Genomic DNA, 17906 nt, shown 5'->3' on the forward strand with positions numbered 1-17906 from the left:
CCACCTTGTCATTAGTGATTGCCAAACTCATAACTCAGATACTCTCCCCTTGATCAGATCGTAGGAACTTGATCTTCTTGTTATGATGATTCTCAACTTCACTCTGAAATTGCTTGAACTTTTCAAATGTTTCAGACTTATGCTTCATTAACCAAATATACCCATATCTACTCAATTCAATGGTGAAGTTGAGAAAATAATGATATCCACTGCGTGCGTCAACACTCATCAGACCGCACACATCAGCATGTGTGATTTCCAACAAGTCACTTGCCCACACATGTATTTGCGTTTCCAGTCAATACAATTATAGTACGGATAATAAACATTTATTATGAACAAGGAAATATAATAATAACCATTTTATTATTGCCTCTAGGGCAGATTTCTAATAGCTGGCACCCTTCGTCCTGAGACCTCAGGACCCCAACAGCTTGGGGGGCTACTGTTGGGGATATGATCCTCGGGTATACCAAAGCGGAGGAAATCCCACTCCAAGAAAAGTGAGTTTTGTCAAAACTCAAAAACGACTAATACTCATTTTTCTGAAAACGTGATTACGGAAACTTCACTGTGGAGAAGCAGAGGGGGCGATAGGAGGCAATGACCATGAGGAATCTGAGGAGTCAGAGGCCTGGGAAGATTGCTGGAAAAAACGCCCATATGTGAAGTGTTTTAGTGACGAAACTCAACGTGTCCAAGACACCTACTCCCTCAGTTCCAAATTACTTGACCCATATTTATCTAGACATAGATGTATCTAGACACTAAACAAGTATAGATACATCCGTATTTAGACAAATTCAAGTCAACTAATTTGGAACGGAGGGAGTAACACCTAACAGAAGAACAGAGATACGGAGGGAGCCGGGGTTTAGAGACCTTTTACGGTGCGTCAAGTCAATTAGGACAGTTTGTTTTTGTGTTTGGACGGCCCAGATAAGGCAATACCACATCAAATTTCTTGTAGTATATTGGGTAATTAGGGGCATTTTAGGTAGTTCGTTGTTTTATCAATCTCAGACTTCCTGGAGACAGGTGGTTGTTCCTGTAATGATTGGGACGAGCCGGTGATGTCATCCCTGTTCCCACCTGAGGGGCAGATGCACTTGATTCGCGAGGTGCTGCTACACTTCACAGGCTGGCTCTGGTCGAGAGATGGGGTGCCGCCTGCGTCGTCCTGTTCATTGACTGGCTGAGCTCCGGCCCGTTGATACGCCATGACCTCACAATGCTACCCAATACTTTTTGACAATACACGCGTACTAGGTAGCTCGACCAGTTCCGTCAGGATGAGGAGAAGAAAAATGTACACCGGTAGCGTCCAAGCAGATTGCTAATTCATGAGAGCCAAAGCAAAGCGTCGCGTGCAATCATGGGATTGATTCCCAAGTCTTGGTCAAGCTCCCGTGGGCTGCTTTGAATGAGAAACATAAATATATATATATATATATGTCTGCTTAGGATCGTTTCTTAATCGCATGGGCTGATTAAGAAACGATCCTTTGCTTAATGGCTCCCGCACATTGTTTTGCTTGGGGTTGTGATATTTGTTTACGTTGGAGGGGATTCGAATGTGGCAGCATGCATGTCTCGCAGCCAAGACCCTTCCAACGAAGTGTTTTATATTAGGATTCCGGATGCACCAGCCTCTTAACCACGTGGGTTCAACTTGACTGTCTTTTTGCTGATTAAGAAATGATCATTGGCTTAATGGCTCCCACGTACGTTCCCAGTTGCTTCTCTGATTACATTAGCATCGTGGGCTTCCTTCTTGAATGTTTTTCTTTTATTTTAGACTTGTAACTTTAGTTTGTTTGTCCTTTAACCTAGCATAGCAAACTGATTCAACGAAATATCAACGTGTGCTTTCGCTATAGCTTATTGGACCGAGTTGCATGGTTGGTCAAAGCCCACGCTGGCCGGAAAATTGCAAAGACAGTGAAACAAACAAAATTCCACGTCAAGTTGCACCATCTCTATTAATTCCTTAGTTTAATGCAAGTTGCATTTCTTTCAAGACAAGTTCACCTACCGATGAACAAAATTCCATGGCAAGTTGCAGTTCCTCTATTGATTCCATAGATTAATGCAAGTTGCATTTCTTTGAACCAAACTTTTGTTTTCTTCACACCGTGTGCATGGAGGCCAAGTCATGGGAAACAAGCACTAAGCCGTGCTAATTATTCTATTTCCTTCTGCTATATAACTAACTCCACAAGTCACTTGTAGCAGATACGTACGCCGTTTCTTGCTTGAAACCATGGTGATCAATTTCATTTGCTGGCCAAGTACCAAACCGGCATGGATCTTGGCGCTGCTGCTCAACCTGGTCACGATGATTCAAGTCCACGGCCAGCCTCCTTCTTCTGGTAACACAAGCATATCCTCTTAGCTTTTCTGTTGTAGATCCTACAGTTCTTTAAGCTATGCTCCATCTGCATGTAGTACAGTTCTGTTTCCTTCAACATGCAACTTAAAGAAATCTGAACATCCATACATTATTATCGGCTTCTCATTATCAGCTAATGATATTTTTTTTTCACGAATGCGCAAATCTTGCGTATCATTTCATTGATAGAAGGAAGCAGAATCCTAAACCGTTGGATGTTGGAGCACATGAAATTGATACATATTCTCCATTGTATAGGGTTCATAAGCATCGACTGTGGATTGAGAAACAGCAGTTCCTACAACGACAGCGCCACTGGGCTACGGTTCGATCCTGACCGTGGATTTGTCGAGGGTGGCATGAGTAAACAGATTTCTCAAGAGTTTATGGATGCTGCCGAAAATGAGCAACAAAAAACCCTGAGGAGCTTTCCTGATGGCTCAAGGAATTGCTATACACTGCCATCCACCATCGGTAAGAAGTATCTATTGAGAGCCACGTTTACTTATGGCAACTATGATGGGTTGAACAAGACTCTGGACGGGTCATTGTTTCTGTTTGGGCTCCATATCGGTGTTAATTCCTGGGACATGGTAAACTTGACAAATTGGGACCACACGAGTATACTATGGAACGAGGTGCTCACCGTTGCTCCGAGCAACTCCGTGTCCGTCTGCTTGGTAAACTTCGGTTCAGGGATTCCCTTCATATCCTCATTGGAGCTAAGGCCACTTGAAAATACGATGTACCCTTTTGTCAATACTTCTGTTTCAATTGGGCTTTTGGATCGAACCAGATATGGCAACGTCACTGACTATATTACAAGGTGAGATGACGGGTCCGTCCATAATCATTTTGGAGTAGATCTAAGTTGTGCCTGCCAACGGTTTTTTATTCAGTTTGCTAAATCCCGTAATGCATATAATGTGTTTCCTCCTTTTTATCTTTATCCTGCAATTAATTGCTTCTAACAAAAACTAATAGTGGTAAGTCTCAAGGTGATGAGTAGCCAGGGTTGCTAGATCCCGTACAAATTGTAAGTAAATGCAAAACTGTACCGTACAAATTGCTATTTATCTGTCTTTTTTGTGTCCTTGTGTTTGATTAAGGTATCCAGCGGACAATTATGACCGTTTCTGGCAAAGCAACTCCAATTCCTACCCCGCGGTGAACCTGAACACTACCAATAAAGTGGAGAGCCTCCCTGGCAACAACTTCAATATACCGTCGGTCATCATGCAGAATGCCGTGACCGTAGACATGAACTTCTCCAGGTCCAGGATAATGATCTCCCTGGAAGCAACTTCTAATCTAGACACCAAGAGCCTGCAGCTTCTCCCAATCTTTCACTTTGCCGAGATCAATGGGAGCAACCCAAACAGGAGGTTCGACATCTACAGCGATGGCGAATTGCTGTTCTCAGACTTCTCCCCTTCACGATTCCAGGTGGACAGCATGCACCAGAACGGTCGTTTCTTGCGCAACCATAATGCATCCTTCCTCCTGAACAAGACGGGCAGCTCGACACTCAAGCCGTTGATCAACGCGTTCGAGGCCTACTTCCTCGTTCGGATGGATAACCTCACTACTGACTCGGAAGATGGTAAGCTGATGTATATACTGCAGTACTGCATTACACATTTATCATTTAGTATATGACAGATTCACATGATTGTTGGCGCCGCCTCTCCTCGCGGCGCCTCTTCTTCTTCCTCTCGGCGCTGCCTCGCACAACTGTCCTGAGGTTTCTCTCTTCTCTCCTCTCACGAACACACACATGATGATGAACTCTACACACACAACGCATGTACCCAAGGAAGCACACAAAGGCTTTGCCGAGGCACTCTTCCTGAGGCCTCATTTTTCCATTCATCTGATCAACTTAAATAGTCTGTACGAGTGACTCCACACCTGGCCACTAACTCACATATGGACATGGCTGGCCGGCCACTACACATAATGACCCGGCTAACTACACATACACACGGGTAGATGACTCACACCATGCAAATACAATCAATATGACAAGATTAATGCTAACAATGATCGTGATGCAATTTATTCAATTGCTTGCTTGAATAGCACCACCAGTTGCATGCATGCGTTTACAAAGAAATGTCAATGACCGGGATATCATGACTCCATTTGGCATTGTCGGGATCCTCATTAAAGTAGTAGAAACAAGTTCATCAGCAGGCAGGCTCACTAGTTTACTCAACTCCTGAGTATGCCAGAATATAAAGGTCAAACTGCCAATGAGCCATGGCTCACACCATATAGTTGAGGAATGAATTCATACAATTTATTCAATTGTATGAAAAGATAAATACTTGCATCTGAAATAACATTGCAACTTGTTATTATGACCTGCCGCTTATGCTGTTGGAGATGCTTCGGCTAGTAAAAGGAGAGAGATTGGAGAATTTAGGGTAACTTCTAGTATACTTCATTCAATAGCAGGTATCTCCTTGTATATACAGAGACACCCCAAGAAAATCGAAACCTTGAAAAAAAAACCTCTATCCTTAGAAATCCAATCTGGAAAATGGAAAGGATGCCCTCATATAATGCAACTACTTAAGTTGTTTTCATATTTTTTATACATATAAGCCCTATAACCAACATATTCATTTTTTATATTCCCGGTTCATATTTTTCTGTGTTTTTCCTATTGTAGTCCATTACATGAAAGAAGTCAAGAACCACTACAATTTGACACGAATAAATTGGAATGGAGATCCGTGCTCCCCAAGAGAATATTCCTGGGAAGGTTTGACTTGTGACTACTCAAAGAGCAACCAGAATCCAAGGATTGTTTCAGTGTAAGAACATAATACCATATACATTTGAAATTAAAGCATTAGAGTTCTTTCTTTTACAATTTAAGTGCATAAGTTTACTGCTCCACAAAAGCCCCCTCTTGATTTAAGTGTTTCACCAAATATGTACTGTTATGTATAAATATTTTACCATGCAGACACTCGGTCATGTTTCTTACCGGCTAAGATCTTGATAATTTAGTTGAAATGAAAAACATGTAATTTATTGTACCACCTTGACCATAGAAATAAGCTTACATAATCTTGAAAATATATGTCAGCTTGATGAAATCACTAGATTAATAGAACTTGTCGTAACATAGTTGCTTTTGCAGAAATCTCTCTGCGAATGGACTGAAAGCTGGATTAGCCGTATCATTCATGAACATGGTATCACTAGAAAATCTGTAAGTGCTACTTACCACAATGTATTGATATGCTAGACACTTATTGTGTGATTATGTTGACATAATTTTGACCCTAAGCACAAAACATATATAGGGATTTATCACACAACAATTTGACGGGAGCTATTCCAGACTATCAACTAAAGTCACTCAAAATTCTGTAAGTCTGATTGCATATGTGGTCGATGATATAGATTTCATATGAATAATTTTAACTATTATTTTCCAGGAACTTGTCAAACAACCAGCTCGTTGGGCCAATCCCCGATTCTATTCTTCGAAGATTTCAGGCTGGTTTGCTTGATTTAAGGTTTGCCATGCTCTATTGCACGATTCCTTGATATATTTCTATGTCTAATCAAACTAAAAAAACACCAATGATCTCCACACAAGGTTCATTATCACAGAAATAATTCGACATTTAGAAACAATAGTTGCAAAAATTATATAAATTATTGGTGGAAACACATTATGTTCCTTTGGCACGCCTTGTCAAACAAGAGCTACACATGTTCACTTTCTACTTATGCAGCAACACACTTCCATAGCTCAACCAACTATATGCATAAACTCTCGTCAAATGCGATTAAGCTGTGGCACCCAATTAGTGTGCCACAAAATAGTCATACTTTTGCAGTGCTTATTTATCCAAGCATACCCCGGTAACTACAAAATGATTTATCATTTGTGAGCCTTCAACATGAGAGTAAGATAATGACCTATTCATGATGGGATGCGATTTGAAAACCATGCAGTCCGTTAGTAAAGAGGTTGGAGGTCCTTATACAAACTATTAGAGGGTTAGTCGTGTTAGAAAACGGAGGTATGTTACAATCATAATTTTGTAGAACCATTGTAGCTAATATGCTTGAGAGATGATTTATATATATGTTGTGCATTTGTGTCACAAGATTGGAAGGCAACCCCATATGCTCAAAAGTCAAAGATACGTACTGCTCAAATAAGAAGAAGAATACCATACAAACAATGCTTATCACAGTGACGGTTCCTGTGGTACTTGTATCCCTCCTAGTATTGATGTGCATAACCTGGATGTTATGCTGGAAAGGTAAAATATAACTTTTATGCTCTAAAATCTGCTTTCATCGCTGCAATAAAATTAGGTAGACATTAGACAACAACTTCATACCTAAACTTTCATGTAAACGTAACTTCTTGACTATGCAGGGAAGTCAGACCGTGAGGATTATGCCATGTATGAAGAGGAAACTTCCCTACATGTTGACATCAAACGATTCACGTACGTAGAGCTCAAGCTCATAACAAATGACTTCCAATCAATCATTGGAAAAGGAGGTTTTGGTATTGTTTATCATGGCAAACTGGAAAATGGTGATGAAGTAGCCGTTAAGGTGCTGATGGAAACATCAATAGCGGAGTCAACAGACTTCCTCCCCGAGGTATGACACGAAACAAACATGGGTGGATCATGGTTTCTTCAATAGACAGTACACAATAAGTCAGCAAGATAAATATACCCTTTATGTAGTTCATATGCAATAAATACAATTGGCTTGAATGTTTGGTAACTATATGTATTCCCGCAGGTACAAACCTTGTCAAAAGTTCATCACAAGAATCTTGTGACTTTGAAAGGATATTGCCAAAACAAGAAGTGCCTCGCTCTCATTTATGACTTCATGTCGAGAGGGAATCTTCAACAACTCATAAGAGGAGGTTAATTTTTAATTGTTTACCTTTTATTAATGTTTATATCAAACATAGTTGACTTGTTAAGTTGTAGTTAAATTTGTATAGAGGCTGTATATGACTTAAATCAATAAATTTTAACCCTCAGCCAAACCTAAAATCTGTAAAATCTAAAAATGCAAGTTGGCAAATTCAAGGTTTTAATTCCTCCAATACAAACAATCAAAACAGACACCTTGACCACATAGTTTAATTAACCCTTTGGATACAAGTACTTCTCAAATTATATATGAATACATGGTGTTTTCTAGAATAATATCAAAATCATAGGACATGCCCATAAGTATAAAAATGAACTCTAAAGTCAAAGTAGTCCAGCTTCTGACATCTTACTGTCGACATGATTTCTTGTTACAAGTGTGGTTGGTTGCCTAGACTGTTAGTTTTTACTCTGAGTAAATCCATTTGCGTTGGTGGAGCTAATTTACTATGTATAAGTAGAGTATGTAGTATGAAGTAAGTCCCTAGCTGCACATTCTTGAAGTCACAACCATGTAATGTTAAATTAATTGTTCATAGATATGTGGCTAACAAACTGAGGAAAGCATAGTCACACTCCTAAATTCATAACCATGACATGGAATTGTAAGAATCTTTTGAAGCCAGTAAGAAAGAAATCAACTCTAGAGGAAAATTTAAAGTAATAATTTAATAGTTGGTTCTCTTCTGAATTTGATTTGGATATAACAAAAACTCTTATAAAGAGAAGGAAAAGCATCAGCCGCCTCTCGAATATCAAAGCTCAGTTTTATGTAGGTTTAAGATCTTAATATATCAATTGGTTCAATGCTCAACCATTAAGGCAGTGTGCAATTTGTTAGCTTAAATATATGTATAACATGATAACAATCATAGTACTAATAGTGGTGGTGGTGGTGGTGGTAGTAGTAGTAGTAGTGATAATAGTGGTGGTAGAAGTAGTAGTAGCAATAATAATGGTAGTAGTACCAATAATAAAAACTTATATTTATGTGCTATACATGTATCAAGGAACTTATATTAATCTCGTATTTTCTTGATGCAGGAGATGACTATAGTTTGAATTGGGAACAACGACTTCATATTGCACTTGATGCTGCACAAGGTCCATATTTCGATTATTTACTAATTTTATGTATTGTATGTACGTATGCTTGTTTTCACTAAGTATGAACTTCAATAAACTATAGGGCTGGAGTATCTACACGAGTCATGCACCCCATCAATAGTTCACAGAGATGTAAAGACCCCCAACATCCTTCTAGACAAGAATCTGGTGGGGATAATATCTGATTTTGGGCTTTCCCGGGCTTTTAATGATGCTCACACACACATATCTACTGTTGCTGCTGGCACTCTTGGCTACCTCGACCCTGAGTACCATGCAACTTTCCAACTCACAGTCAAGACAGATGTTTACAGTTTCGGCATCGTGCTGTTGGAGATCATCACTGGCCAGCCCCCAGTATTGATGGAGCCACAAACCTTTCATCTACCAAACTGGGTACGCCATAAGATTGCCATGGGCAATATTCATGACATCGTGGATAAGAGGTTGTTGGATCAGTACGATGCCAGTTCACTCCGGAGTGTGGTAGACCTCGCCATGAACTGCGTCGAAAACGCGGCCATCCACAGGCCGACCATGACCGAGGTTGTTTCAAGGCTCAAAGAGTTGTTGCCAGTAGTTTCAAGCGAAAAGCTGTCTGTTTCTGCTTCAACTAGTAGCATGAACCCCATGGATGCTGAAACTCGAAGGCAATTTCAGTTGACGATTTCTGGAGTAAGCAACGAGGAGAACTCCTTCCGGTCTGGTTATACTGGTGGGATGTCAGAATTAATCCCTTTGTCTGGACGGTGAAAGGGAAACTCCTACTGAGTTATTGTTGCATCTGGTTAGTCAAAGTTTGGTGATCTGCTCAAATGTGTCCCTGTTTGTTGTTCATAAACTGTAATCGATTCATTTTATGTTTCTGGCACGTCTGTGGTGTTTTCCTTTCTGTTATGTTTTTGTGCGAACTCTGCTACTTAGTTGCACTAATTTTCAAAAAGGAAGCATCTTCTTCATGTCAGCACTCGTGATATATTACTAGGATTTCTTATCCGTTACCCACGCATGGAGTCCCAGACCAATCCTAAACAAGTGGTCTGCTCAAGCGTTGCTGATTAATAATTCTGCTTATTTATCCCTAATATGTCACGCAATGCGTGGAATAAGCTAAAAAAATGTGCTACTTTTACCAAACCCTATGAACATTTCCCGAGTTATGGACAGAATTATACGCGATAGAGTTGCGCTATGAGCGAGTTCGAACCTGAGCTGTGAAGAGGCCGATCCTGTTCATGGTCGCCGGCCGCCCGACGGCAGTTCCTCGACTCGGCCGCCGCCGGCTGCAGCGTCTAATCCTCCTTCATGTTGAACACAAACTGTTGTGGCCTTGTATCCGGACAGCCCATAGCCGCCCACCCCGGCAGAATGGTAACGGGCTGCACGTACCAAGCGGGAGTCGCACGCGTAGGCCATAGGCCGGCATCAACAGCCCATAACCCCTCCGTGTGTCCCTTGTCCAGCAGTCATTTTTTATCTCACACATAGCTGCATTCGCTCAAAGATGAAATATCACGGCTGCAGGTTATAACAGTACAAGCGTGTATGCCAATTGGGGACGCTTTCAGTTCACGCGTCGGTTCTGAGCCACCGATATCCTGGATGAGTAATTCATCCTAACCAAGTACAAACTTGCAGAGAGTGAAAAATAGATATAACCTGCATTGTTTCCGATATGCGCTGCAGTCATACCGATGAATTATATACCGTACAAGCTGTGCCCATGGTTGTGCAGGCTCAGGCGACCAAACGCTATCTTCGTTCCTCGCCCGAAGCTAGTGACAGAGATGACCTCATTCAAAAAGCATTTTATTTTGATGGACCCCAAACATGACGTTACATTCAAGAAACAGCATCTACAAATTCAGTTAAATCTGGAAATCGACGTGCATGTATATTGTGAGAATGGATATTATCACTTTTTTTCTTGGAAAAGGGGAGCATGTATATTATTATTATCTGATGGAACATATATCTGTGAATTTTTCGTTTTTTTTTCAGAAAATTCATACTTGTTATCTCTATTTCTTAACCAAAATCGTTTTATGATATAGCTCTGAGTTTTCTCCAAATTGTTCTTGAACTATCAGGAGAGGTCAACCTGGAGAAGTTGCACCTGTGACCATACCAGAATCCGTTCTAATATCAGCCCAGTTTGGTCATACCGGACAAGTTGTCTTTCTTTTAGCCACCTAGCGGTAGTTCCATACAGTTCTGTAACCTAGCTAGAATAGCGGACTGATTTCCGAGAAAGAATCATCGTGTCCAACTGCACCAGTTCGTGAGTTTTTTTTAAACCACTAAACCGACTATATAAATAAAAATAGAAACTAGATAATTTCCCGTCGACAAAAAAGAAAGAAAAAAATATCACTTGTTATAATGGGCTACATCATTGCAGCCCATTTAGGGGAGTCACAGAGGCGGCAGGAGCCTCCCGCGCGGCTTAAAATGGCGTGTAGGAGCTCCCGCATGTGGTTTGTCTCGACGGCGAGAAACGAGAGATGAAATATAAGAGCATCTTTAACCGACCCCACTTCTCCTCTATACGGCGGACGACCAAGATACGGCCCGGACAGAAACCCCCACCCATCTGGACCCAATAATCAGGCCAAATGTCCGGGCTATCGGCAACCCTCATACCCAGACTTGTGGCCGCTCGGACGCATCCGCCACGTGGGATCTGACATATTGGACCCATCCCAAATCGCCTAAATAAGACGGAACCCTCGCCCAACTTGCATCGTTTGTCACACTTATGCCCTCTCCCTTGCTTAGCTCCGCCTCCCCTTGCCTAGCTCTGCCGCTGTTTCGGCCTCCCCACCGCTCCCCCGCACCCCCGCCGTCGTCTAGACTCCCGATGGGGCGTTCGTGGAAAATGGCTCAGCGGCTGCCGGAGTGGTCTTGCGAAGGCGGGATGGTTCGGTCGGTATTTATTCAATTGCAACGAAGCGCTTGATGTGGAGAGACATGCGATAATGCTGAGTATGGCACTGGCTGTTCTAATGCGGTCAGACTCGTTGATTTTTTCGATAAAGGACATTTCATTGAATAGATATATCGAGGTGATACAATCATGTCAAAAGAAAGCCCGACCTCTGCATAGCTAGATGCACACAGCCAAAAAATCCAGAGCACCCTAAAAATAAAATAATTTGATACAATGCCAAGCAATAAATCGTGTCCAGCCTGAGGAGCGGTAGATCCTATCCGTAAATCACACCGCCATCCATGGGGGTAGAAAACCTCCCTGGCCGTACGCTCCAGCCGTGTAGACGCCATCATAAAAATGTCCCTGTCTTCCGGCTTCTGCAGGATAGACCAAGTACGGAGCCATCGTGTACAAACATGAATAACCTGCATAGGAGATGAGACACATTTATTGTTAAAAACCACATCATTCCTGATAAGCCACATTGCCCAGCATAAGGCCGCCGCTCCCACAAGAATATGTGCAGAAAATTGTTTATTTATACCCCGCAACCAGTTGCCGAACATATTCCGTGCACTACGTGGTTGGTATAAATTCGAAGCTACTTGGACCATAGCCCAAACTGCCCGAGCAAACTTGCACTCAAAAAATAGGTGTTTGATAGACTCGTCATGATGGCAAAAGACACATGTCTTGGAGCCATGCCAGTTTCGTCGTGCCAGATTATCTCTAGTTAGGATGACTCCTTTGTTAAGAAACCAGAGGAAAATCTTCACTCTTAGGGGAATTTTTAGCTTCCACAATTTCCTGTTATCTACAGGAACATCACAATGAACCATTGCATCATACATGGATTTGACCGAAAATTTGCCATTCTGATGCAAGTTCCATCGAAAAGTGTCCGGATCATCTGACAGTTGAATGTCCTCCAGGCGAGTGAGTAATTCATTCCATGCTGTCAGACGAGTGCCCAAAAGATCCCTACGGAAAGAAATATCGGGGTTTTCCTGTCCTAATATTTGTTTGATCGTGACAAATTTATGTCGGACGATCCGGTACAAGCTCGGATATTGCACCATTAGGGGAGTGTTCCCTAGCCAGGTATCTTCCCAGAAACGAACCTGAGCACCGTCCCTAACCAAGAAGGTCCCAAATTGGAAGAAGAATTCCTTGGCCTTCATGACACCACTCCAAAAATGTGAATCCCCAGGTTTCCAATGAATTTGAGAAATGGCATTGGATCCCACATACTTGTTGCGAATGATTTCCTGCCATACTCCATTCTCAGTGAGTAATTTATAAACCCACTTGCTGAGAAGAGCGATATTTTTAATCTCAAGGTCTTGGATTCCCAGGCCCCCTTGGCTTTTAGGTCTGCATAATACGCTCCACCTAGCCAGTCTATATTTCTTGGTTTCGTTATCACACTGCCAAAAAAATCTGGATCTAAAGTAATCTAGACGCTGTAGAACCCCTTTCGGCAGGTGGAAGAATGACAGCATGTATAAAACCATGTTGCTTAGGACAGAATTGATCAAGATCAATCGCCCCCCATAAGACAAGAGTTTGGCCTTCCAACTGGCTAAACGTTTCTCAAGTCTCTCTTCCACATGCTTCCACTCAGCGATAGTTAAACGCCGATAGTGTATGGGGATACCCAGATACCTAATCGGAAACTGCCCGAGCTGGCATCCAAAAATGTCGGCATACTCAGGTGCAAATTCTGCAGCATCTCCAACGCAAAAAAGTTCACTCTTATGAAAATTAATTTTGAGACCAGAAAGTTCCTCAAAGACACATAAGAGCAGCTTGAGATTTCTTGCTTTATCAAGATCATGATCCATAAAAAGAATCGTGTCATCGGCATATTGTAGAATGGATAGACCATCTTCTACCAGATGTGGGATGACCCCGCTAATTTGACCATCCAGCTTGGCCCGCTCCACTAGGGTAGCTAGCATGTCGGCCACAATGTTAAACAGAATAGGAGATGCGGGGTCGCCTTGACGAAGCCCCTTCCTTGTCTGAAAATAGTTGCCAACGTCTTCATTAACTTTTATGGCCACACTACCGCCAGAGACAAAGCTCTCTACCCAGCGGCACCATTTTGGTGAAAACCCCTTCATGCGTAAGGTTTGCAACAGGAAGGGCCACTTAACTTTGTCATAGGCTTTCTCAAAATCAATTTTAAGAATGACACCGTTCATTTTTTTCCGGTGCAGTTCATGTACAGTTTCGTGCAGGACGACCACTCCATCTAAAATGTTGCGACCTTGCATAAATGCTGTTTGTGTGGGTTTTACGACATGGTCAGCTACACCGTTCAACCGATTAGTCGCTACCTTCGTAAAAATTTTAAAACTTACATTGAGAAGGCAAATCGGTCGATATTGTTGAATACGACTAGCCTCCTTAATCTTAGGCAGTAGGATAATTTCCCCAAAGTTTAAACGAGAAATATCAAGGTCCTCGGAATGCAGTTGGTTAAACAACTGAACCAAGTCTGCCTTAATGACGTCCCAAAAGCATTGATAGAACTCTGCGGGAAAGCCATCCGGTCCCGGTGCCTTGTTGTGTTCCATCTGAAACACAGCGGTTCGAATTTCCTCCTCAGAAAAAGGAGAGGTTAGGAATTCATTCTCCGCTTCCGTAACTTGAGTGATGTCATGAGTAACGGATTCGTCTAGATGAAAATTAGTCTCGGCTGGAGGCCCAAAAAGGTCTTTGTAAAACTTAGTGATAAAATTTCTAAGTGGTACGTCCCCCTCTATTCGGCCTTCCTCCTGGTCAAGGGCGAATATACGCTTCTTTCTATGTCTACCATTGGCTAGCATCTGAAAGTATTTCGTATTATCATCACCTTGTACTAACGAATCCGCCTTGCTACGTTGGTACCATTTAATCTCCTCCTCACGTAGAAGCCGGGCAATCTGCTCGTTAAGATTGCTTTTTTGCTCGATCTCAACAGCAGACAGAGGCCTTACCTCCGCTATTTTATCAAGGGAATCAATTAGGGTAGACAAACGCAATTTTTCTTTTTTGTAAATTCCAGCAGTATGCTTGGCCCATCCTCGAAGGAATCGACGCAAGGCGCGGATTCGATTATTCCATCTTTGGATGGGCGTGTTACCGCAGGGCTGGCGTGCCCACACTTTCTTAACTAGTTCCTGAAATCCCTCTCTAGTGAACCATCCCAGTTCAAATTTAAACTGGTGGCGATTAGAACTCGGGATTGGTTGTCCAAAATCGGTTAGCAACGGAGCGTGATCCGATAAGGCCTCAATTCTTTCAAGTGCCCGAACCGACGCTAGGGGGTATTTGTATTCCCAGTCAGTGGTAACTAGCACCCGGTCCAGTTTTTCAAAGGTCGGCACCGAATGGTTGTTGGCCCAGGTATACTGACGACCAGACATCGTGATCTCCCTCAGATCGAGGCTGTCGATAACAGCATTAAAGAGGAAAGGCCACCTAGTGTTCAAACCGATCGTTGTTTTTTTCTTGCTGATAACGAACGATGTTGAAATCCCCCCCGATTAACATGGGATGAGGATTGTTTCGACAGGTATTAACCAGCTCCTTTAAAAATGCAGACTTAAACTCCTCTTGAGCGGCACCATATATCGCCACCAGACTCCAGATGAAGTTGTCGGACTTATTTCGAAGGTGGAATTTAATATGATACTCCTTTCTATTCTGTCAAGTAAATGTTCAGATTGCTCAGCTTGTGAACAAGTCTTTAGTAGTTGGTACAGAGTTTACTTTCATAGAGAGCAAAACAGGGTTGCCGATTATCTAGTTAATATGGAATAAAACTCATCTGAAACCCAAAAAAGAAAAAAAATCCTTGATTTTTTTTCTAAACTATACGACAACTCGTTCGTCAAATCGAAAGATCCGTCGGAGTCCCCAGCTCCATCACGTTACGGAGGCCTAACAATCTATATAGCCTACCTAGTACCCCGTGTCTCATTGCTAGCTTGACAGAAACCCTAACCACATACCATCGCAGGCCCACCGATCAACGACATGGACGTGCTGGAGCACCACGACGTGCTGGCCGACATCCTCCGCCATCTGCCGCCCCGCAGCCTGGCCGCCTGCCGCTGCGTGTGCGCAGCCTGGCGCGCCGCCGTCGACGACCACCGCCTGCTGCGCGCCGACCTGCTCCCCCTCTCGCTCGACGGCATCATCTACCAGACCCAAGATTCGTTCATCACCAAGAACTTCTCCCGCACTTCCATGGCCGACCGCGTCGCCGCCGCCTTCCGTGGCCTCGACGACAACTTGCCTGAACTTATGGACTGCCGCAACGGCCTCCTCCTATTCTGGCACTATGTCCTAAACCCTGCCACGCGGCAGGTGGCGCAGCTGCCCCCGCAGCCGCGCCCCTGCGAGGCAATGGACTGTACTCGTTGCTGGGATGATCACTACCTCATCTACGACCCTACCGTGTCGCCACACTTCGAAGTGATCTTGGTGCCATACCCTCACCACGAGATTCCGGTGGGTCATATCTCCAGGCATATGTGCGGGCATGGATCAGTCGTTTCTGCAATGGAATGGCCACCTTCACCCTACATCATGCATGTCTTCTCCTCAAGGACCGGGAGCTGGGAGAAGAGGTCATTCCGGCGACAGGGAGAGGCCGCCGGAGCACTCGCCGACGTCAAAATCAAACTGCCAAATCTCGTATGCTTTTTATACCACGTCGCCTATTGGCGGGAGGCACTCTATGTTCGTTGTGGAGCCGGCTTTATTATGAGGTGCTCACACAAACCATAAGTCTGCTCATAGTTGGGATTATGCATACGATACTATATTTGCAGTACATATCATAAGTTAATATTTGCAGTACATAGTATGATAAAGAACCCTCTTTTTCTTAATTTAATTGAGTGCCAACCTCAGCTAAATTGCCTAATAATTTGGTGCATGATACTTGCTATGATTCCCATTACAGGATTTTTGAGCACATGCTTATTTAGAGACTTTTGGTTTTAACTTCTTTTTTCATACCAAGATATGCAATTTGTGTCATTAATAATGTAATAATAAATAGAAGATTTTGCTTTCTACAGGATAGATTTGCGGAATGACATGTATCAAGTTATTGAGTTGCCAAATGGAAAAGAAGGAACACCTCGTCTAGGAAAATCAAAGAACGGTGTGTATTGCGCATTGCGCCACGGACGATGCACATTTGAGGTTTGGTTCCTGGATGAATCACATGGTCGGATGGAGTGGGTGTTCAAGAATAAGGTCAACCTTGAGCCTATAAGAGGAGATTTTCGCAAGAATCATACCGACGAACAATGGATAGAAAAATCATGTGCTCCACTAAAGCGGGATGAGTCAAAGACTGACATCAACCTTGAGCGCGTAGATGACAACAACCAAGCACCGGTGGAAGATGCTTATGATTGGAGCTCCGACAACGAAAATGCTATTGACACCGTAGAATGGCCCGGAGGTAGCAGCTTCAATGCCTACGTTGGTCCTGCTTTTGAGTGTCTTGGATTTCACCCCTACAAAGAAATCGTCTTGTTCAATAACAGTGAGAGAACACTCGCCTATCATTTCAAAAGCTCAAAGGTTCGGCATTTGGGCAAGATGGAAGTCAATCACCTGCGTATGGGAGTGGAAGAGTCTTTTCCATACGCTCCATGTTGGGTGAGGAACTTACCTGGAAGTAGTTAATCACAATATCTGTTCTACATGTATTTATTTTGCAGTTTCAACATGCATAATTGCAATATTTTTAGGGAGTCTATTTGGCACTCGACTGATTTTGAAGAGGCCTTTTAAAGTACATCCTTTCAATTAGAGCGGTCCATTTTGTTAACTCAATGAATCAAATCCAACCATACCACCCAGCAGATTGTGTAGTATTTGTCTTGCGTACGTCCCAATCCCCTCAGCCAGCCGAAAAATGTCTAGAATCCAGGAAATATGGCAAGGCGCGCCATAAAACTGGCCCAGATTTAGGTACAAAACGCAAAGACTTGTCTGTCGAGTATATTAATTCATTGGGAAACATAAGATAGACTAGGATTTGTCCTGCCTTGTCTTGTATTCCAAGTAGATCATGTACTCCTATACATATGCCCACGAGACTCAAGCAATAAACATCCGACGCAAAACCTAGTCTTCTACATGGCATCAGCCTAATCGATCCAACCCTAGCCACCGCCCGACGCTTCCGCCCTTCGCGCCGCCCCCGGGGCGGTCGGCCTCCATGACCGATGTCCACAAAGGGTTATCATCCGCTTGAGCAACTCGTCGGCTTCCTCTACAGTTCACACATCCGCAACTCGACACCGTCCACGATGCTCCCGCTACGACTGCGGGGGTATGTCAGCCCGCCGGCTGCTATTCTCTCCAGTCTGACCGTCCGCGACGCTCCTGTTGTTTGCAACGCTAAGGCTACGATTGTGGGGGGGGGGGGGGGGGATGTTAGAGATATATTTGGGTTACATATGTTTGGTAGTCTAGGATTTGTAATCTGTCTCCTATCTTATCTCTAGGAGAGGCATCTTGC

General features: G+C 43.1%; 2 protein-coding genes across 2 annotated transcripts; both read left to right on the plus strand.

Annotated features, from left to right (window-relative positions):
- Nucleotides 1-2263: 2263 nt before the first annotated feature.
- On the plus strand, nt 2264-9189 carry LOC123142895 (probable LRR receptor-like serine/threonine-protein kinase At1g51810). Its single transcript, XM_044561600.1, has 12 exons — nt 2264-2372; nt 2651-3218; nt 3502-3995; nt 5070-5214; nt 5547-5618; nt 5713-5778; nt 5848-5928; nt 6530-6687; nt 6807-7039; nt 7187-7316; nt 8374-8433; nt 8519-9189. The coding sequence occupies exons 1-12, from the start codon at nt 2264-2266 to the stop codon at nt 9187-9189; spliced, it is 2787 nt and encodes a 928-aa protein (XP_044417535.1).
- Nucleotides 9190-15356: 6167 nt separating this feature from the next.
- LOC123142896 (uncharacterized) lies at nt 15357-17130 on the plus strand. The gene is made up of 2 exons (XM_044561601.1): nt 15357-16131; nt 16447-17130. Exons 1-2 carry the CDS (start codon nt 15395-15397, stop codon nt 17063-17065), a joined length of 1356 nt encoding a protein of 451 aa, XP_044417536.1. The 5' UTR covers nt 15357-15394; the 3' UTR covers nt 17066-17130.
- The last annotated feature ends 776 nt before the right edge of the window (nt 17131-17906 follow it).

This window comes from Triticum aestivum, chromosome 6D, assembly GCF_018294505.1.
Source record: "Triticum aestivum cultivar Chinese Spring chromosome 6D, IWGSC CS RefSeq v2.1, whole genome shotgun sequence".
NCBI lineage: Eukaryota > Viridiplantae > Streptophyta > Magnoliopsida > Poales > Poaceae > Triticum > Triticum aestivum.